The following is a 22,377-nucleotide window of genomic DNA, read 5'->3' as shown; positions in this document are numbered from 1 at the left end:
CTAGTCTAAATTTCTCAAAATGTTCTCTTGCAAGTGGCTTAGTAAAGATATCGGCAATTTGATTTTCGGTCTTGCAAAATATAAGTTTAACATGTCCTTTCTCCACATGATCACGAATGAAATGGTGACGAATATCAATATGTTTGGTTTTAGAGTGTTGAATAGGATTTTTGGAAATATTTATTGCACTCGTATTATCACACATTATGGGCACGGAGTCAAAAATAATACCAAAATCCAAGAGTTGTTGTCTTACCCAAAGTAATTGAGAACAACAATGCGCGGCACTAACGTACTCACTTTCGGCCGTTGAAAGAGCTACCGTATTTTGTTTCTTTGAGCCCCAAGAGATCAAACAAGGACCCAAGAATGTTGCAATTCCGGAGGTGCTCTTTCTATCAACCGTACATCCCGCATAGTCCGCATCCGAAAAGCCTATGAGATCAAAAGGACAATATAAGGGATACCACAAGTAAAGATTTTGTGTTCCAATCAAATACCGAAGAATTCGTTTAACGGCTTTAAAATGTGATTCTTTCGGATTTGCTTGGAACCTAGCACATAAACAAACACTAAAGAGAATGTCGGGACGACTTGCGGTCAAGTAGAGAAGTGAGCCTATCATACCTCTATACACCTTATCACTAACATTCTTACCGAGTTCATCTTTGTCCAATTTGGACCCGGCTACCATAGGTGTATCATGAGGCTTACCATTAGTCATCCCAAATTTCTTAAGCATTTCCTTAATATACTTTTGTTGATGGATCATGATTCCATCCTTTGATTGCTTAATTTGGAGCCCAAGGAAAAATCCTAGCTCGCCTATCATGCTCATTTCAAACTCCGATTTCATTAGTTCCGAAAAATATAAGTAAAGGAGTTCATTTGTTGCACCAAATATGATGTCATCAACATATACTTGTACAACCAACAGTTCACTAGACTGTTGCTTCAAGAACAATGTTTTGTCACGGAGCCTCTTTTAAAACCATTTTCAATAAGAAATTTAGACAATCTATCATACCAACACCTTGGTGCTTGTTTTAAACCATAAAGAGCTTTGTCTAATTTGAAAACATGGTTAGGCAAATCATTGTTCTCAAAACCCGGTGGTTGCTCTACAAAGACATCTTCTTCCAAATATCCATTTAAGAAAGCGGTTTTGACATCCATTTGGAAGAGTTTAATGCCTTTGTGAGCCGCAAAAGCTATAAGCAATCGTATGGCCTCAAGTCTAGCTACCGGTGCATAGGTTTCATCGTAATCAATACCCTCTTGTTGGTTATAACCTTGCACCACTAGTCTAGCCTTGTTCCTTACAATTTCTCCCGAGTCATCAAGCTTATTGCGAAAGACCCACCTAGTACCAATGACGGTACGATTAGGCGGTCTAGGGACTAAGTGCCATACCTCGTTTCTTTTGAATTGATTGAGTTCTTCTTGCATGGCAAGCAACCAGTCTGCATCAGTCAAGGCGACTGTTACATTTGAAGGTTCAATTTGAGAAAGGAAGGCATTATGGGCACAATACTCGTTGAGATGAACGAGATTGTTGAGGGATGATCTTGTTCGAATTCCCGAGTTGAGATCACTTGTGAGATTAGTGAGTGGATGAGAGCTTTGATGTTTCCACTTCTTTTGAACGATGGTTTCTTGTTCCCCCTCAACAAAGATCATCCACAAGGATCGTTTTTTTTTGCCTGGAAGAATCTTCATCCTCACCGTTTTTGGATTGCTTGATTACGAGGTGGAGGCAACGATCGTTGGGTCTGTTGCTTCCAGAGAAGAAACAAGAGAGCAGGTGCTACGTGTTCCCCCGAGTTGCTGATCTCCTTTGAAGGTGACAGTCTCTGTGTCTGTTGCAATTCAGTGCTGGGAGTTTCCTCATCCGCGAACACGAAGTCCTTTCGAATAAGACCAATCTCAAACTCATCGTCATCGCTATCATCATCATCATTCACGTTTTGTACCTGTCCAAGCACACTAGATTCATCAAAAATGACATGAATGCTTTCTTCAATTAACAAGGTTCGTTTATTGTAGACTTTATAGGCCTTGCTATGATCGGAGTACCCAATAAATACTCCTTCATCACTACGTGGATCGAACTTACCCAAATTGTTTTTACCATTGTTATGAACAAAACATTTGCTTCCAAAACATCTAAAATATGAAATGTTGGGTTTTCTTCCACGTAGCGATTCATAGGGAGTTTTATTCAATATACTCCTTATCATGACACGATTATGAATGTAGCAAGCGGTATTTACCGCTTCGGCCCAAAAGTTCTTAGGCAACTTACTAGATAATAACATTGTTCTAGACATTCCTTCAAGGGTTCTATTCATCCTTTCAACCACACCATTTTGTTGTGGGGTTCTAGGAGCCGAGAAGTTATGGTCTACACCATTGTCATCACAATAAGCACCAAATGATGAGTTTTCGAATTCGGTTCCGTGATCGGTTCTCATTGAAACAAGTTTTAAACCAAGTTTATTTTGAATCTTTCTTAACCAAATTAGAAACTCATCAAATGTCTCATCCTTAGAGCTTAGGAAGAGTGCCCAAACGAACCTAGAGTAATCATCAACAATGACACACACATAACGACTAGCACCTCTACTTCTAGTTCTCATTGGTCCACACAAGTCGATATGTAAAAGTTGCAAAGGTTGAGATGTACTCATAATTCTTTTGGATTTAAAGGAACTTTTAACATGTTTACCTCTAGCACATTCATCACATACTTTATCAAAATCAAACTTTATATTAGGAATGCCTTCAACTAAGTCAAGTCTTTTAAGGGTATTAAGAGTTTTTGTACTAACATGACCAAACCTTTTATGCCATAACCAAGGATCATTGTTCATTACACTCATGCAAGACATGGTGTGACCGGATAGAGAGTTCAAATTAGTTAAGTATACGTCTTTGACACGTCTTCCTTCGAGTATTAGTTCATTAGTGGTGGCATCAAATATTCGACACAAATTAGCACTAAACTCTACAAAATTACCCTTATCACAAAGTTGAGAGATACTAAGGAGATTATGCTTCAAACCTTTGACAAGCCGCACGTTGTCGACACAAAGTAATGATGACTTACCAACCTTTCCAATGCCAATTACTTCACCTTTCTTGTTTTCACCAAACCTTACCGTGCCACCATCATATGCTTTAAGTGAGAGGAATTGGCTTCTATCACCCGTCATGTGACGAGAGCATCCACTATCCAAGTACCAATTGCGGCCGCCGCTCACCAAGCCCTACACAAGATTAGTATTTGAGTTTAGGAACCCAAATGAATTTGGGTCCCTTTTTGTGATCAACATAACTTGTGGTGTCTTTCTTAATGCTCATTTGCTTTAAAGTTTTGGTGTTCTTGCCAATGTCATCAAACCGTTTTGTACATCCATTAAAAACATGACCATTGTCACCACAATAATTGCAAATGATGTATTCGGGAAGACCTACGTACTTCCTTCCTCTAAAATCGTTTTAGGCTTGGATGCAACAATCGGTCACCGACTGTTCCATTTGAAGCCCAAACCAGCAACTTTATCACATTTCTCGGTTTGATTCGTGAGGAAATTTAACACGGTTTGACATCCTTCCCACTTTTCAGTGATGTTCTTAGCATTAACAAGTTCATTGGTCAAGTCATTGACACGTGAGAGGAGATGCAAATTCTTTTCTTTTTCTCTCTTGAGTTCATCATTGTTGACACTTTCTATGGACAATCTTTTCTCAACAATGAAGTCATGGGTGTGGTTGTTGAGTTTAGACACGAGATACATGATTCTTTCTTTGGACTCTTCATATTTAGATGTCATCTCGTCAAGTCTTTTGTTTAGATCAACGATTTCATCGGATCTATGATGAGGAGAAGACCTAGAAGTGCTACATTCGGGCATACCTTTTTGAAGGAAAGTAAGCCTATCATGGAGGACTTCTATTTCATTCTTGAGACAAACAACCTCACCTTTTAGACACTTGTTTTCATTTTCCAAACATTTAATCCTTTCTTTTGACTCGTCTAAATCATGGTCAGAAGCAACAGTCTTAGACACTGTTTCTCTTAAGTCTACAACTTCAACTACAAGGTCATAGATCTCATTTTCAAGATCATCTTTGTCCTTCAAAAGATCATCACGTTCCTTGGTTAATGAGGAAACTTGCATCACCAAGGCAGTGTTGACATTTTCAAGGTCAGAGACGTCCGTGGGTGTCGACCTAAGACGCTCTAGTTCTTTAGTCAAATGTTTGTTTAACTTAGCTTGTTGACTCTTTTAACTTCATCATATGCCTCAGAGGTGACAGTGACGCAGTCTGTTGCTTTTAGTTCATTTTTCAGATTAAAGTTCTCTTGAGCAATTTCCTCAATCTCATTTTGCATTACCTCAAGCTTATCATTTTGAAACCGACACTTATCAAAAAGTTGGTCAAGAAGCTTACATACTTTCTCTTTGGAGTAAGTTCTAGCCTTGGCCTTTAGATGATTTACCTCGTTGTCGGAATCGGAGTCGGAATCGTCGGGATTAGCCATGAGGCATCTTAAGTGTTCAAGTTTTGAGGTTTTTGAGACTTTTTCTTTACCATGATTTGCAAGACACATTTTAGCCTCAAGTTCCTCCTCGATGAGTTCCTCATCTTCCTCGGAGTCGGACATTCCCCAAATAGCACTCATGACTCTATGTTTATAGTCCTTTTTAACTTTTTCTCTTCTTTCCTTTGATTTGATTTCTTCCCACTTGGGACATTCTTTAATTTGGTGAGTTTTATCACCACATTTAAAGCATCCCACGGTGGAGTTAGGTCGTTTCTTAGGAAAGCGTTTTTTCGAGTAATTGTTAGTGAACCTTTTGTTTCCTTGACCATTGACCAACCCGGCTAGATTCCTTGTGAACATAGCAAACTCGTCTTCCTCCTCATCTTCTCCATCACTTGGAGAGGATGTGAGGGCGAGACTCTTTCCCTTTGATGACTCACTAGAATGTTTATCGAGGTTAAACTCGTGAGCCATTAGTGATCCCATTAGTTCATGAAGAGATAGGGTTGACAAGTCTTTAGCTTCCTCTATGGCGGTGACTTTAGGTTGCCATTTAGGGGTTAGACTACGAAGGATTTTTCGAATGATGTCCTCGGACTCGAAATTCCTTCCTAGACTTTTAAGCTCATTAATAATACAAGAGAAACGTGAAGAGAAACTATTTAAAGACTCGTCCTTTGACATTCTAAACATCTCATATTGTTGCATGAGAAGGTCAATACGGTGTTTTCTTACTTGGGACGTCACTTCATAGGCAAGTACAAGGAAATCCCAAATAGATTTTGCCGTAGGACACCCGGAGATTCGACTAACTTCCCCCTCACCAACACAACGTTGAAGAATCGACATTGCTTTGGAATTCTTTTCGGCAAGCTTGAAGTCGTTTTCATTGTAATTTCTTTCCTCTTTTGTCTTGGTGAAACCGTTTAGAATATCGGTTTCCTCAATAACGAGAGGTCCATTTTGGATGATATTCCAACATTGATAATCAATACTTTTGATGTAATGTTCCATTTTGAGTTTCCACCATCCAAAATTCGAACCGTTAACGACCGGGATCTTGGAGTGTTTCTCGGAATCCATTACCCACGAATCAAACTCTAAGGCGATTAGCCTCGATCAAGAGCACGAGGCTCTGATACCAATTGTTGAGTTTATGGATTCAAGTACCTAAGAGGGGGAGGGGGTGAATTAGGTACTATTTAAAAATTTTATAACTTCAGCTTTATTGAATTAAAGTGAGTTACGAGGACAAAAGAGATGAGGAGATACTTTGAATAATATTGAAAGACTAAACAAGTATCACGATGAATATTTGCTGAAGTATGAAAGTAACAATCGTTCTGACTGTAGCTATTTGTCTCAGTTTGTGGAATACGACTACAGACCAAATGTGACAGTATGATGAACTGTTACTTCGAACGTTTAAGCAAAGCACGACAAACAAACAAAGTAAATTGCAGCGGAAATAAAGTGAACAATTGAACACGAGATTTTTGAATTGGTTCGGCAAGAAACTCAAGTGCCTACGTCCAATCTACCTTTTTATTGCTTTCTTTTAGTGATCTACTCCGACAACTAAAAGACCCTTACAATAAAAGACACCAACCTACTCCGGTTGTAAAGCTAGTACAAGAACTACTCCGTTCTTATGACAAGCTAACTCACAACCTACTCCGGTTGCCAAGAGTTAAAGACTACTCCGTCCTAAACTCTACTAACACACTTAGAATGTTATAGGATCAAGTTTCCACTAACATATTCTTAGCAAAGAATAGAGATGGACAACTTTTACAAGATCAACAATTCTTAAGCAATAGAGTTTAGTATTATAAAGTAACAGTAGCTACGACTGTAACAACTTGAAGACTCTTTAAAGGTTTTGCAAAGGACACACGGTTTAAAGCTTTGAAAAACAATTTTGCAAACTTGAAATTAATTTCAGAAAGAAGTCTTAAGATTTTATGAAGGAGAGGCACGGTTTATATAGAGAGGGTGAGTGAAGGGGTTGCTAGGGTTGTGAAGGGTCAAAGACCACACATGTGAAGGGTAATTGCAACCACCCAAAACTTGCACCAAAGAGGGCTCTTTTGCAAAGGCAAGAATAGAGAAAGAGTGTTTGAAAGATATCCTTAAAAGCTCTTGCAAATTCGTAAAAACAAAGAGAGAAAAGACAAGTCACATGATGACAAGTTAACACCAAAATGGCAAAAAGCATTCTTTGTTTTCTTAAAGAACCAAAGGGTTGAATTTGCATAAAGAGGAAACATTTTGAAAATAATAATAATTCAAACCACTTCTTTATTGAAGACCAACTCCTTAATAAAAATCTGAATTTTATCTTTGAAAAAATAAGAGTCACGTGAAAGCTTTTGAAAGATAAAAGGGACTTCAAGTTTTACGAGTTGTGGCAACAATCCAAGCAAATTTACTAATGAAAGCAACGATCGTGCCCTGGACTGTTTCTATTACTCTAAGATACTCTACTTTCTCACTTGTACATTAGATGACACTAAAACTCAATACAATAGGATGATTAACAACTTCAACACTTCTTAATCCATGCTTGATTACATCAATAATCCTGAAAAGGTAAACTAAGAAAGCACAAATCAAATGGGCATGTTATCATCAACATAAGGAACCCAACATATTAATTCCACCGTCTTTTTTTTCATTACTTTTCTTTTGGGTTTTTTTTTAAAACTTTTATGTACATGTTTTAAAGATTCATACTACGGAAGTATTATTTTTCTTTTCTTTTCTTTTGAGCAAAAAATATACCCTCTTTATTCGAATATGCAAATAAATATTCAATGTATGTTTTACTCTATATTTATATTTTTCTTCACACCCCTAGCATTGATTATGATAATTTTTTTAAGGAAAATGAAAGGGCGCCAATGGTTCTGAGAGGGTGGTACCCAATTTGGGCGTCATCCGGTGGCGCCCTATCACTATCTTTTTTTTAAAATGAGACATTCTTCCAATTAGATTTATTTATACAAAGTTTAGCCATACCTTTTTTTTTCCTTTTAATAAATATTCAATGTATGTTTCACTCTATATTTATATATTTTTCTTCACACCCTTAGCATTGATTGTGATAATTTTAAAGAAAAAGAAAGGGAGCCAATGGTTCTGAGAGGGTGGCACCCAATTTGGGCGTCACCCGGTGGCGTCCTATCACTATCTTTTTTTAAAATGTGACATTCTTTTAATTAGATTTATTTATACAAAGTTTAGCCATACCTTTTTTTTTTTCCTTTTTAATGTTGTTGAGAACGATGAATTATTATATACTAAATTTGAATTTAGTGTCAACTGTCGGAATAGTAAGGGGTTTGGCGCATTTTCCCCCCTATATTTTTTTCGATGCTAATATACGAGATTAGTTATAATTTGTACACAAAATATCAATTCTTGCAGTTTAAATTTTTAGCCCTAGATACTTACGATCCTGGTTCCGCCCTGCTTGGCCCGTGAAAAAAAAAAGTGTCTACCCATGATCAAAACTGCATATTTCCGACTCTTTATCATTTCCTACTGTAAGTCAGAAACGTTTTTTTTTTTCAGAAATTAAGATAACGTAACTGGGGAGGTACGAGCCTATAGAAGTTAGAACATAATCAACATATCATGTTCAAGTAAGGTGTACATATATAATTTGTATAATACTCCGTAAATTAAATTGATATTGCGTATTTTTAATAAACACGAAACTGGAATTAAACAGAAATGAAGGTTGCAGAATGTAGTATCCTCCGTTGCCCAAGCAAGAAAGTGGATAATAAAGGATGATCACTTAAAAAACCATGAAGTACGCCGTAATATAATCCACCGTGGCATATTCTCATTTTTTCAATGGCTGTCAGTATTTCTTTGTTTATAAATTCACTAAAATAAAATCTGGTTTATATAAGGGCCTTTGGAAACTACACACTTAAAACTCCATCTTTCTTTGCTCTACTCTTCTATTACTAGGTAATCATAGACTTGTAGTATTAATCTTATAATCATGTCATACTGTTACATAATCACTCACATTGCAACATTAGCTACATTCTTTTTGTATTATCTCATATGGCTACGGTTGTATTGCGCGAATGTAAAATGATTAATGATTATTAATGTGTATGTCCGTCTTTTTATTTTAAGCAGGTTGATTGTTCAATCTACAATTTAGAAGATGGGGGAGACGCAATACTTGGCTTTCCTTGTCGGAATTTTAGCATTATCGACTTTAGTTGGACTTAATGCAGAAAGTCCATACCGATATTACGATTTGGAGATCACATATGGAACAGTTTCTCCTCTTGGTGTATCTCAGAGGGTTGGTTCTTTCACCTCAAAAGATATCCTACTTTTTCTCTTGCAAAATTAAGTTTAAAGATTAGGTAAAACTTCATCCTAACTAAATAAAATGCTGTCATCTTTCAGGCTATTCTTGTTAACGGACAGTTGCCTGGCCCAACTATGGACTGTGAAACCAATGACAATATCATTGTTAACGTCATTAATAAGCTCGACGAGCCATTCCTCATGACATGGTTAGTATACGTATGCAACTTTATTTTCTCTGTTTTGTCAGTCAATCACCAACTAAAAGTTTATGTTGTTGTGTAACTGCAGGAATGGAATGTGGCAGAGGAGAATGTCGTGGCAAGACGGAGTTCTAGGAACAAACTGTCCTATACCGCCTCACTCAAATTGGACTTACAGGATGCAGGCTAAGGATCAAATTGGTACATACAGTTACTACCCCTCGACATCGTTGCACAGAACCGGTGGTGGGTTTGGAGGGTTCAACATTCACAGAAGACCTGTCATTCCTAGCCCTTACCCTGAACCTGCTCAACAATTTACTCTCACTGTTGGAGACTGGTACAAGACTGACTTCAAGGTTTTTCACTGCCACTCGTCTACTATGAACGTTGACTATCCTTATTATTTTATAGGTTTGAAGCTGTTGATTTTACCTTAAATTGTTGTTGTTTTGCAGCTACTTCGAAAAAAGTTGGACTTAGGACAAGCTATGCCCATCCCTGATGGTATACTTATCAATGGACATCCTAAAAATACTGTCTTCACCGGTGAAGCAGGTAAATTTAACCATGTTTTGCTATGTTTATGGTAAAATGGTCCTATGATAGTTCACTCTTGTTTGATCATTTTATGAACAGGTCAATTTGTGTCATTTTTGAGTCTGTTGACCCGTGTCAGGTCATTTTAAGGAATGTTTCAGATCATTGTTATTAACAACTTTTCAATGTCAGAACTGCTTTCCTGGCTTTCTCCGCCTATCTTTTGTATTGAACATGTCTAGCAGACTACAATTTATGTACCAAAATAAAAATGTTATTTCATGTAGAATCATAATCTGGTTTGGGTCAGTTTCTGGTCGGGCCAATTTGCGTCCTAACATGTAGAATGGGTTGGTGCAGGGAAAACATACATGTTTAGAGTGGCAAATGTTGGGACAATGCTTTCAGTTAATGTTAGAATTCAAGGGCACATGTTAAAGCTAGTTGAGGTTGAGGGTTCCCACGTCCTCCAAGAAATGTACGAGTCACTTGATGTTCATCCAGGCCAATCCATGTCTTTCTTGGTGACCCTCCACGGGATGGTGAAGGACTATCACATTGTTGCTTCAGCTCGATTCACCAAAAAACACCTTGTTGGCCGAGCCATCCTACATTACACTGGTTCAACCACTCCTCCTGCTGATCCTTTGCCCGTTGGCCCTACTTATCAAATTCACTGGTCTATGAAGCAAGCTAGAACTTTGAGGTACAACCAACTTCCTTCTGTTCTGAGTAATTATGTGCTTAACTAAAATGAACTAAATTGATTTCTTAAAATAAATTTAATCGCGTGTTTTCAAAACTGTCAACCGAAAGGATGCAAAACATCTTAATAACTGAATGACAAAATCAAAATTCATCTGAATAACTGAATGACATCACTGCACGTCTGCACGCAGTTCAATATTACTCATATGAAAGTATACTATGAAATATAACCATTACAGATAAAGTTGTGTGAGTAACAAGTGCCAATCTCGATTTCTTGTAGATGGAACCTTACAGCTAATGCGGCAAGGCCAAACCCTCAAGGATCTTACCATTATGGGGGCATCCAGATTACAAGGACTCTGATACTGGCCAATTCTGCTGGCAAGATTAATGGTAAGAAGCGTTACGCAGTAAACCAGGTTTCTTATGTGAATCCAGACACTCCACTGAAGCTTGCTGACTACTACAACATCCCTGATGTCTTCAACCTCAACACAATTAAGGATGTTCCTACACCCGGCAAGCGTCTAGAATATGGAACATCAGTCGTTGGCCTTGCTCTTCATGATTTTGTGGAAATAGTTTTCCAAAACAAAGAAAAAACGCTCCAGTCTTGGCATCTTGATGGCCATAACTTCTTTGTTGTCGCGTAAGTCAGATTGATTTCTATGTTACTTTAGATGTTGGATGTTTTGATGATTGGTTTTGATGATTAGTCATGTTTTAGATATGGAGCAAAGAAATGGACTCCTGCAATGAGGAAAAAATACAATCTGGTCGATTCTGTATGGAGGACCACTGTACAGGTAAACTACAAATAAAAAGTATCGAGTAGTTGCAGATGTCGCCTAGATTATTAACTGATCGATACAGATATTGATCGATGGAGATTACAATTGGCGGTATTTGCAGGTGTACCCAAACTCATGGACAGTAGTATTGGCAGCAGTAGATAACAAGGGAATGTGGAACCTGAGGTCTGAAATATGGCACAGGAGGTACTTGGGCCAGGAACTCTATTTCCGGGTGTGGAACGACGAAAAAAGCCTCTTGTCCGAGGCTGATATCCCTCCGAATGCCCTCAAGTGTGGCAAGGCTGCTAAGTATTAGATTCATTTCCCTTTATTCATTGTAGTACTCGTTGATTAGTTTTAACCCCAAGGAAAGATTTATTACAACTTTCCGACATGAAGAAAGCATCAGTTACGAAAGGGTGACTGTAAAAATCGAATGATGGGGAACATATTCAACTTAAGTTTACACTAGGATTTGAAAAGAAGCAAAATTATATTGTACTTTTGATTAAGTATCTCCTTAATCATAATTTATATTAATAATCAAGTTTCCTTTATTCTGCAAGATTCATTAATTTTTCATATACTATTGTTAATTACCCGCTGGTGACACAAATTTCATAAACAATCTTTCGACACAAAGTAACGCTAAATAAACTCGACAACCCTCTTATCTGTCCAGAACCCAACTATTCTTAAAGCCTCATGTTGTATGATGATAGGTACTATTATTATTGTTCGGGATTAATGCAAATCAAGAGTTGTGCAGTTGAGATAAAAGGAGTAAAAGTATATTATTTGAGAAATTATTGTTGCAAAAGCATTTTGTCAACTATGGTAGACACCTCATAATCTCATAACCTTAATTGTCCAAAAATGTCGCAATTGATGAGCCAAGCCAAGCTTCACCTATTTTTAGAAGACAAAAGATTCCTCATCTAAATCAATCAATAAATTATTCCACAAAATTGGTTTTTTGGGACCTATGACTCCAAGGTAGATGAATGTTACATCCCCCAAACCTTGTTTTCTATTTTTCCGTAAATGCAGTCAGCATTTTGTCAACTATGGTAGACACATCATAATAATATAAATAATTACTAGTTTTAAACCCGTGCAAAATTGCACGGGTATGTATTTGGTCAGTATTAATGTTTTTGGATGTATATTTGTTTTTGTATTTCTATTGTACTTATCTAGTTGTTCTAAATCTACAATCTACATAAACTATCATGACGATATTAACGTTGCCTATCATTCGTACTTGTAGAAGTAGAAATTACTCGGTAGCCTATCATTGTCATCTTCCGAATACAGAGTGCGAGATTGATAGTAAAATTGCCATAATTTTTGCTCCAAGTACATAAATCATCGGTGATGAACGGCTTTCTATACGGATCTGAGAGGATTATTTTTTCTAAAAAGCACAGATTTTAAAATTTTTCGACTGTTAACTCATCGTGTTGTTATTATTAAAAAAAATATTTATTACAACAATTGCGAATTATTTATCATAAAAATTTTATTAAAAAATTTTTAATCACTTGTAAATTAAGTTAAAATTTATTTGTTTTTTTACAGTTAAAAAAAATTAAAATTTGCTTTAAATTCTAGTTGAAGACTAAATTAACTCGGTTGCCTATCATTGTCACCTACCATTTTCGGTGTGCGCGGCTGATAGTTAAGTTGTCGAGTTTTATATTCCAAGTAAATACTCCGTCATAATTGATTTTTTTTAAACAAAATTTTTTGTACCATGTACTTTTAAAAAATTATGTTGGGATGTTGTTGCTGCATGGTACAATAATATTAACCAAAATACATGAATATTTTATACTCCCAGTAAATACTCCGTCAAGATTTATTTTTTTAACAAAAATTATTGTACCATGTAGTTTTAAAAAATTATGTATGTAATTCATTTGCGTTTTATGTTCGATCCCGTATATAAATATAATTCCTTCTTGAAATTATGTAATTTTATTATTATGTAATTTTGTTTTAAAAATTATGTAATTCAATTTCATTTACTCGCATTTGTAATTCAATCTGCGTATATGTTATTGATTTTATTTACACGGAATGTATAAAATTATTTCATAATATTAATTCATAGAATTTTTTCATAATATTATTTCATAGAACTTGTATAAGACGGAATTTATCGCATGTTTGAAAAGACGGAAATCTGAAGAAATAAATACATTGCACACTCACGGATCCCACCATAACATGAATTTCCAAAAAAAAAAAAAAAAAAAAAAACCTGCATTAATGACGTGGCGCGCTGAGGATTGAGTATTGTCTTTTGTATTAATATATATAAGATATTAGTTAATAGTTATTTATTTTGTGCGGTCCGAAATCACTCGTTTCTAATTTCTTGGTTTTATTATGGCAAAAGGAATAGATAACTCTTGATCGGAACACGCGAAGATATATTCTTTGTGATGTATGTAGAAAACAATAGAAATGAAGGTTGGCCAATAACAGCAATTACACAATCCCCTATAGACTAAAAGAATAACACATCTGTGTTATTCTCGCTCAAGTTTTCCGCTCATCTTTCCCCCATGTGGAATACTCCCTTCTAGAATATTTTCTTCTAATATATTTTCCTTCTAATATATTGTAGTCAAAATATTTTAGTCAACCCATATATGGAATATTTCTACTACAATATTCTACACAATTAATAATAATACTGCCGTCAATCACTATGCCCCTATATATGGAATATTTCCTATGGTTACGTTTTATATATAAAAGTACATTTACATTAAATTAAATTCATATTCTATTTATTAAAATAATATTAATACACTCAATCTCTAGAATTAGCCTTTATAAAATTACCGTAGCGCGGGTTGCTATACTAATTTAGAAAACAATAGAAATGAAATTGGTGCTTATATTGTTTTCTTATAGAACTGATATATTTTCTGATTGTGCTCATATGTGTGATCTTATAAGATTATATTATTTTAGTTATTTATTCAATCTTATTGTGACTAATTACCATAAATATTCTCTAACAAGCAATTATAATTTACTAAAATAATATAATAACTATCTCTATAAAATATCCTATATTATATTTAGTAATTGCCGAAAATGTCTTAGTTAGCCAATAAGAATATGCCTTAGAGTCAATTACACAATTTAGAGCGTTTTGTGATTATTTTAGCGTATTAAAAGTGACCATGAAATAATACTCGCCTTTAATTAATATAAGAACAACTTATATGACTTATAAAACTAAACTCTTAAATTTGATTATTACGATGATATAAATGATGAAAAGATTAGGGCCCCATATCAAATTTTGGATAGGACTCCTTAAATATCAGGAATAACTCCTGAATTATTCTCCAAGTAACATCTAGAAAACTTCCAAGAAAAAAATGAATGTTAGCAAAAAAGAGAAGCATTTTGTATTGGTACATGGGTTAGGCCATGGAGCATGGTGTTGGTACAAGCTTACAACTTTACTAAAGGAACAAGGGCACAAGGTGACTGCCTTAGACATGGCTGCCTCTGGTGTTAACCTTGAGAAAATAGAAGAAATTAACACATTTGAAGAGTATTGCAAGCCTTTGCTTGATTTCATGTCGTCTTTGCCAGATTTCGAGAAGGTCGTTGTTGTTGGGCATAGCCTTGGGGGAATGAATATTGCTCTAGCCATGGAATATTTCCCTCTTAAGATTTCTGCTGCTGTTTTTCTTACTGCTCTTATGCCTGACACCATTCACCAACCATCTTTTGTTGTGGATAAGGTAATATATACTACAAAATTGCTATATTCCATCCCTATATTACTCATTCCGCCCCTATTATTCAATTAACTTTCCAACTTTGCCCTTCTCCCTCTAAATAATATTTCTAGCAATAATTTTTATCGACTAATCGGAAATGGGGGACGGTAACTTAAATTAGATATGAATTATCGTATTAATTACGGATAAATTAACAAAAAAATAATATTGAACTAACGAATTAATGAACTTTTTACTTATGTTAGACGATGATGGATGAAATGATTAAATGAACGATTTAAACTAAGACAAAAATGGACGATTAAGACGAAAAAACTTTAAACGGCCATAAAGCAATTTGAAAAAAAAAATCGTTAATATCGGACACCCGAGCACAAAGTTATGGTCGTTTGAAGTTTTTTCGTTTCTAATCGTCATTTTTGTTTCTAATTTAATCGTTTTTGGTTATTAATTATCGTTGTTATTAATTATCGTTTAATAATATACTAAAATTAATGTTACCAAAATGTGGGGTTTTATTATTCAAGGGCAAAACGGTATTTTTTGGGGGCGGAATGAGTAATTTTAGGGTCGGAATATAGCAAACTCCTATATAATGAGTTTATATTTACGTAGAACTTCCTCTATCCGAATTTTATTATCCGCTTTCTCCCAAAATTTATCCAAAATAATTGTTCCATTCTCACGTGAATTGCTTAAAATTCATTTGGTTGGCATATAGAAATCGAACTGATGTGGAGTTTTAATCACCTAGGACTAGGTTTTATAAATTTCCTCCATAATGGAGGTATTGGCAATGCGTCAATGCCCGGAAAAAAGCAATTCATGGGATTTTAAGCAATTAAACAATTCCAGTTTTTCCAATTCACCCATGGCAATTATTTCATGCTTTTTAAGATTTGCATAACTATTTTTAATTAAATAATGAAATTCCAAAGAAACAAAAGGAGTGAGTAGTATGTATGATAAGTAGCAAGATTGACTGATGTCCAAATATTGCCTTGTTTCTCTTATGTTTGAAGCTTGATAAAGCCCTTTCTGAACAAGGGTGGTTGGATTCACAGATTTGGGCTTACGGTCCCCAAGAAGAGCCCTCGACAGCAGTGCTCATAAACCGCCAGTTAATGCAAATTTTATACAGCCATTCTCTTGCGCAGGTACGCACGCATAATTTTGAACAAACTACAATAATTATACTTTCTTTGAGAAATCACATTTTCCGATTAGCCTTTTCTCCCTTGAATGATATCCGAAAACAAATCCTTTAAGATTAAAAAGATTTTTCTCGTTTTGTAGGACGTGGAGCTCGCAGTGGCATTGCAAAGGCCAGGGTCGCTCTTTCTCACATCCCTGGCAAAGGCAAACAACTTCTCTAACAGTGGGTATGGCTCAGTCAGGCGAGTTTACATCATCATCTGCAAAAAGACCAAGGAATTACCGAGGAATTTGCACGTTGGATGATCACAAATAGTCAAGTGCCAGAAGTCAAGGAGATTGAAGATGCAGACCACGCGCCAATGATCAGCCAGCCACAGAAACTATGTGATTGCCTCATTGAAATTGCTCATCCATGAACATCTTCACTAAAAAATAATACAGCTGCATTATGAATAAAAATGTTAATGAGAATAAATCTTGCTTATTTCCGATCAAGAGAAAGCAGCAGCACCAAATGTTGTTATACTGTTAAAATGCCATCCATTTTTCTGCACAACTTCATACGTGCTTCATCTCAACATACTTCAAGTTCTAATCTATCAAGTCGATTATTCAAGTTTTTTTTTTTTTTTTTACCCTCGAAAAAATATTATTCGTGTTTTTTCCCTAAATCAGCAGCTCTAATCAGAAGTTAGTTTTACAGCATCAACTAACATTGTTGCATTGCCACTAGCACGAATGAAATTTATGATCAGCTGGAAAGAGTTTTCAAGTTTAATTTAAGGAGTTGAGTTCAGTTTTTGAAATGCAGCCGCAACAAAATTAGGCGGTCGTGTTTCCAAACTTCTATCAACTCAAAATCCAGACTAAGCTAGAGGTGCAAATCCAAGAAAAGAAAAAAGGACCATAGAAAAACAGTGTTCTATACTTGTATGGAATCAATTAAGATTACAATGACAGGTGAACAAAGTCAACTAAATCACACCCCTAAAGAGTAAAGAGTAAAGACAAATGTAGAATTCTTATCGCTTCAAATAATAGGGGCTCCTTTCGGAGCGTCAATCATATTAATACACAGGCTGAAAAAATAGAAATAAAAAACAATGGTTTCCAGGTATTCTACGACGACTTTGTACCCGACCAAGGGTGTGCTCCGCAATGTTGTATAACTCAAGGCAGACTGTTAGACGATGGATCTTTGGGCAGCACTCCCATATCCAAAGCAGCTTCAAGTTTTAATGAATGGTGGACGTATTCACTTGAGAACATCAGGCTCCAAATGCTCAATTTCACAACCACTGACACAGTCATGCGACCTTTTTGTCTCCCTAAACTAGAAATATTTAAGCTACCGCCTTGAGGTGCGTGCTCTTCCCTTATTTCTCTGTCAACCATAAATGCAAACACAGTGAGTAATCAGCAAAGACATGGGGTTTACCTTTACATGTTACTTATGATTGTGTCGTATAAAATAACTTTACGCATTCCATGCACTGGTTACAAGTTTTATGAATACAAGCTTATCCACTATTGTAAAACCGTAGGAGAATGAAAACGCAACACCAAATAGACATGCCATACACAACAACGGCAACAACAGAGCCTTGATTCCAAAACTCCGGTGGCTTAGACATGGGAGACAAACTTCTTATGTATTGATCTATTTAGGTTCCATTTATCCAAAAAAAATCAAGACATAAAAAACATCTACTTACAGTTGAGTTTCCCAGGCTTGACCCTGATGCTAATGCAGCACCTGTCAATCAGAAAAGACACTAATCAAAATGACAAGGTCTATCGTTGATCCTCCTATATGTGAATATCTCAGGACTTATGCTAGGAAAGGCATAGTCACACCAGCCCGACTACCTGCCACGAATAAACCTGAGCCAATTACTCAGCAATGCAGCATAATATCTCACCATTTTAGCAAGGGTTTATGTTGAACACTAAAACCTGCTAAGACCACGACAAAGCCAACAAAGGCAAACACCAACTGACACCAACAAACTTGCACAGCCTAATGTTGCGCTTGCTAAGCTTCGAGGTGAATTGAACCACCTATCAATTCACTATTTCATTGCACAGTAGAAGCTTTGAATACAGTAACATGCCAGCAAACAGATTATTCGGGTGTACACGTCAGGTCATTTCAGGTTGGCTCATTTTGGGTATTCTGAGCACTTCTGCTCCGGTTAGGTGGGATAGAGTTGTTTCAGGTTCCAACCTGTTTCTAAATGCGCTATTACCGTGTCATTCTGGGTACGTGTCAGTACAGGGAAAGTAATTTCAGGGTGGTTCCTGGTGAAGTTATGCGGGCCTGAGCAATGTCATTTTAATCCTATAATAAGATTTTCGTCAGTACTTGTGTACTTCTTTCCCATAGAATTCTTCCACTTTTAGTTTAAAGGCATGAGGTGTCCCAAGGCCAGGAGAGACCGAGGCAACAAAGCCAAAGGCGCAAGACGAAGGCGGCGCCTTATAGGCACAAGGCGCACAATTTTTACAAAAAAAAAATATATATGAATGTTGTAGATAAAGGTTTGTGCAGTATTTTCCTTGTTTAGATTTTAAAGAAGATTTACATGTTGAGGAGTAGGAAAACATATTGAACTAGTAGGAAAACATATTGAACTTGCATAGTAGTGTGCCTCGCTGGTGGCTGTGCCTATGCGTGCATGAGCCACTGAGGCAATGCGAAAGTTCTCCTGTTTCTGCCAATTTCACTTTTTGGTCTTTAATTCCTTCTCCCGGGCAGTCTTTTGATGCAGGCTCATTCGGCAACAGGCTCTTTGTGTTGGTACTTCAGGAGTCGGGAGTAAGGCTGCGTACATCCGAAGACAAACAACAGCAATCCCCCGCCCTCTTTTTCAACAAAGACACACACACCCTGCAACTTGAGGGAGCCACTGAGGCAATGTTGTTGTTGAGTGGTTTTGGGTTGGATGGATTCAAATCGGGTCAATGTTAGGTATAGAATAGCAAGGGCCAACTACGGATCAAATAGGATGAGTTTGGACATATTTTTGTTGGTGATTCTGTTGGTGTTTAGGGTCTTACATTAGATTAACAAGATCGGTCACTTTTGCCTTGTGCTATTCCTACTTTGTTGCAAGCGCAGCCAACATGGTGCCAAGTGTCGGACAAGGTTGTTTCATGAGAAGTCTCATGTTTTTGGCCTAATATGAAGATTTAAAAGTGTCATGATGGAACATCGGAATTTGGAGAAGGGAGACACAGCCATTCTGAGGTGTCGAAGTAACATAAGTTGGCCTATAACTCTAACCAACTTTTAATGGCTGGTATTGCAATATAGTTATGCCTTATGAATTTCGGTTATGCTTAGATACGAGCTCAAGAAGAGAGAATGAATCACAAGATTTCTTAGTATATATAATTTCAAAGGAGAAGTTAGGCCACACGTACTCAGTTCACAATGAAAGTAATGCACAAACCTTCCACGTGTACACAGAGATTTCAGGTTATCAATGCTAATAAAGTTACATAATGTTTTAAGCAAATGATACTATGAGTGAGTACCTGTTCCAAAAGGCGTTGAAAAAAGGGAGTTTCCACTAGCAGCAGATGACGGGGCGCCAAACAGCGAGGGAGTTGAGGCTGAGGCAAACAGCAATGGTGACGAGGAAGGAAAGAGAGATGACTGGGAAGAAGCACCGGATGATGGAAAAAGAGAAGGTGCAGGAGTAGAAAAAGCGGTAGAAAACAGTTGTCCAGAAGAACTACCAGCAGGAGTAGACAATGATGTGCCAAAAAGAGAAGGACCAGATGATGACGAAGTCTGTGGCGCAGTTGATACCCCAGGAGTTGCTGAGCTGCCAAACAACCCAGCAACCTGAGTTGTAGGCTGTGGTGGTGGTGGTGGTGGTGCAGGCAAATGCAATGTCGGGTGTACTCTCTTTGCAGCTGCTTCTTGTCTGGCCGTTTCACGTCTATCGGCCTCCAAAAAAGGATCATTCACGTCTCCACGGTATCGCTGGTCGGCAAGATATGCTGCTCTCATGGATGCAATGTACTGATGAATGCTCTCCACCTAAAATGAACAGCAAAATGTTTAGCAGAGGCAGCAGTTTTCACATAAGTTAGAACGGATATAGGGATGCATGAAGAACACGAGATAAAATCATAAATGAAGAAGAATAGTAAAATGTTACTGTTGACATCTATGAGTATTTCTCAACAGATGTAAGCAAGGGGAGTCAGAGTCAACCTAACCAGAACTTCACCAATGACTCTGCGAGTCTGCAGTCTAGTGGTTTGTTAAAAAAGGCATAAGGCATAACCCAGCTATTTGAGTGCTTATCAGGCATGTTCTTTTGTTCACAAATTCACTTAATAAATCTATTATCTTCAATAACATGTTCTCTATCATCACGAAAATAAAATAAAAAAGTGGAAGGATGAAACAATTTATGGTGAGTTACATTACCTTAGCAGCTACATACACAAAAAATTCATGAACGTTGGTCAGTACTTTAGGAAGAGACTGCACAACTGACGAGTTAAAACTGATGGAGTTTCGATCAGAGTCTGCAAGAAGAAGCTGCTCTAACTCTTCAATCCACTGGCGGCATTCCCCGAGGTATTTCTCAAATCGGATAACTGTTTGCTGCATGAACGGGGATGGTTTCTTTGGAATCCCGCTATAGAAGTCAACAACTTGCAACGTATTGGTTGTAGCTGGTTGACCAGAACCACCAGGAGGCGTTGGCCCTTGAGAGGTGAGAGTTGAGGTGGGGTTGGTTTTCTGATGAAGGAATCTGGATCGAAGCATCATAAAAGAACGAACTGCAATCTCAGCATTTCTCAGCATGTCCTTGGCAACAGTCATTAGCTCTTGCATTACAACTTTTTGTCTTTCCATTGAAGTACTAATTCCACCAAGTTCCTGCCATGACATCACACCATCTATCAATGACTGTTCGTTCTCATATCCTCTTTCCATAATTCCCTTGTAACCAAAATAAATAATATGCATGCACATAGTCACTGAACAGCGAAACAAATCTAACAATAAATCACAAAGCATTGAAACTGTTGTGGTGGAGAGGTTAGTCGGCTAGTAATTGACCCTAGTGCATGCAAAACTGACCCTATAGTCACGACTCTGGATGCAAATAGATTGTCAAAATATTAAGATAAAAGAATCTTTGATGGATATCAAGAAACAGCAGTACAACCCAGCAACAACAAGAACGTATTCGAGTAATGAATGTGATTAATTTCCACAACACTATTCTAAAGTTTGTACTTAATTCAATAAAAAAAAATACACCAAATTTCAATGCTTTGAGTCCATCGAATGAAAAGGTTGGAAACAAGGTAATAATTAACAGGGGTAAAAATAAGGCAAAGAAAGGAACGAAACCTGAAGAATGCGGCTAGCATCGAGTTCAAAAGCGTTGTTGGAAACGGAAGAATCGAAAAGACGACTACATTGATCTAATCTCAGGCTTTCATCTCTATACTCCAGTATTCTTTCCCTACAATATTCAATATAGCAACACTCAATTAACATAACAAAAACCCTAATGACAGAAATATCAAAAAAAAAAAAAAAAAAAATTAGGAAAGAAAAGATACTCGATTTTAAGGAGAACTTTCTGAGAGTCGGGGTGAAGATCCGCCCACTTAGTGCCGTAACTGGCAGGCGTCTTGTCGTTTGTAAAAAGAAACAACTGTTGTTGCTGCTGTTGCTGTTGTGGTTGCTGGAATTGTTGCTGTGGTTGCTGAAATTGAAACGCCGTTTGTTGTTGTTGTTGGGGTTGTTGGGTGAAAAGGTTCGGTTGTTGTTGTTGTTGTTGTTGTTGTTGGGGTTGATTAAAGTTGAAGAGGCTGGACTGTTGTTGTTGTTGTTGTTGTTGTGGTTGTTGGGGTGTGGAGAAGAGAGAGAATGACATTGTTGTTGTTGGTGGTGCTAGAGATCTAGAAGAATGGTGGAATTGAGGGGTAGTTAGTTAATTAAGGATTATAAGAAGGAGATTAATTTGGCGGGATATTAGAATTGAGTCCTTGAATTGTGAGTGCTTGTCGTTTAAAACCCTAGTAAACTAGTACAGAAGGTGGGAAGGGGACAGAGGAGGAAGAAGGAGAAGGTAGCGTCGCTGCGTCGGTACTAAGACCTGTCAAAATTCGACCCGACCCGACCCGTTTTTTAGGGTTACAAACCCGGTTTTTTCGACCCGCGACCCGTTTGACCCGAACCCGAAATGATCCGTTATTTTAGGGTTGAGACCCGATCCGAACGGATCGACCCGTTGGGTTAAAGGTAAATCAAGAATTTT

General features: G+C 37.0%; 2 protein-coding genes and 1 pseudogene across 2 annotated transcripts; 2 read left to right on the top strand and 1 right to left on the bottom strand.

The window, feature by feature from the left end:
• Positions 1–8,463: 8,463 nt before the first annotated feature.
• Positions 8,464–11,621, top strand: LOC141640246 (L-ascorbate oxidase homolog). The gene is made up of 9 exons (XM_074449098.1): positions 8,464–8,536; positions 8,714–8,885; positions 8,993–9,102; positions 9,185–9,455; positions 9,555–9,654; positions 9,997–10,342; positions 10,628–10,996; positions 11,075–11,153; positions 11,260–11,621. Exons 2-9 carry the CDS (start codon positions 8,742–8,744, stop codon positions 11,455–11,457), a joined length of 1,617 nt encoding a protein of 538 aa, XP_074305199.1. The 5' UTR covers positions 8,464–8,536; positions 8,714–8,741; the 3' UTR covers positions 11,458–11,621.
• A 2,814-nt stretch (positions 11,622–14,435) lies between these two features.
• On the top strand, positions 14,436–16,653 carry LOC141640248 (salicylic acid-binding protein 2-like; annotated as a pseudogene).
• A 324-nt stretch (positions 16,654–16,977) lies between these two features.
• LOC141640247 (nuclear pore complex protein NUP58-like) lies at positions 16,978–22,144 on the bottom strand. Its single transcript, XM_074449099.1, has 6 exons — positions 21,677–22,144; positions 21,462–21,576; positions 20,523–20,981; positions 19,616–20,126; positions 17,791–17,831; positions 16,978–17,459 (listed from the first exon to the last, which is right to left on the bottom strand). The coding sequence occupies exons 1-6, from the start codon at positions 21,991–21,993 to the stop codon at positions 17,424–17,426; spliced, it is 1,479 nt and encodes a 492-aa protein (XP_074305200.1). The 5' UTR covers positions 21,994–22,144; the 3' UTR covers positions 16,978–17,423.
• Between the last annotated feature and the right edge of the window lie 233 nt (positions 22,145–22,377).

This window comes from Silene latifolia, unplaced genomic scaffold (genome assembly GCF_048544455.1).
Source record: "Silene latifolia isolate original U9 population unplaced genomic scaffold, ASM4854445v1 scaffold_75, whole genome shotgun sequence".
NCBI lineage: Eukaryota > Viridiplantae > Streptophyta > Magnoliopsida > Caryophyllales > Caryophyllaceae > Silene > Silene latifolia.
The sequence above is the reverse complement of the archived record's forward strand: the minus strand, read 5'-3'. Positions and strand labels throughout refer to the sequence as shown.

Excerpts from the sequence above, each read along its gene's own strand:
- LOC141640246 (XM_074449098.1), top strand. The coding sequence starts at position 8,742 with ATGGGGGAGACGCAATACTTGGCTTTCCTTGTCGGAATTTTAGCATTA. Across the intron at positions 8,886-8,992 it reads CTCTTGGTGTATCTCAGAGG|GCTATTCTTGTTAACGGACA; the intron begins GTTGGTTCTTTC and ends GTCATCTTTCAG. Across the intron at positions 9,456-9,554 it reads GGTACAAGACTGACTTCAAG|CTACTTCGAAAAAAGTTGGA; the intron begins GTTTTTCACTGC and ends GTTGTTTTGCAG.
- LOC141640247 (XM_074449099.1), bottom strand. The coding sequence starts at position 21,993 with ATGTCATTCTCTCTCTTCTCCACACCCCAACAACCACAACAACAACAA. Across the intron at positions 17,832-19,615 it reads TTCAACGCCTTTTGGAACAG|GTGCTGCATTAGCATCAGGG; the intron begins GTACTCACTCAT and ends TCTGATTGACAG. Across the intron at positions 17,460-17,790 it reads CAAGCCTGGGAAACTCAACT|AGAAATAAGGGAAGAGCACG; the intron begins GTAAGTAGATGT and ends TATGGTTGACAG.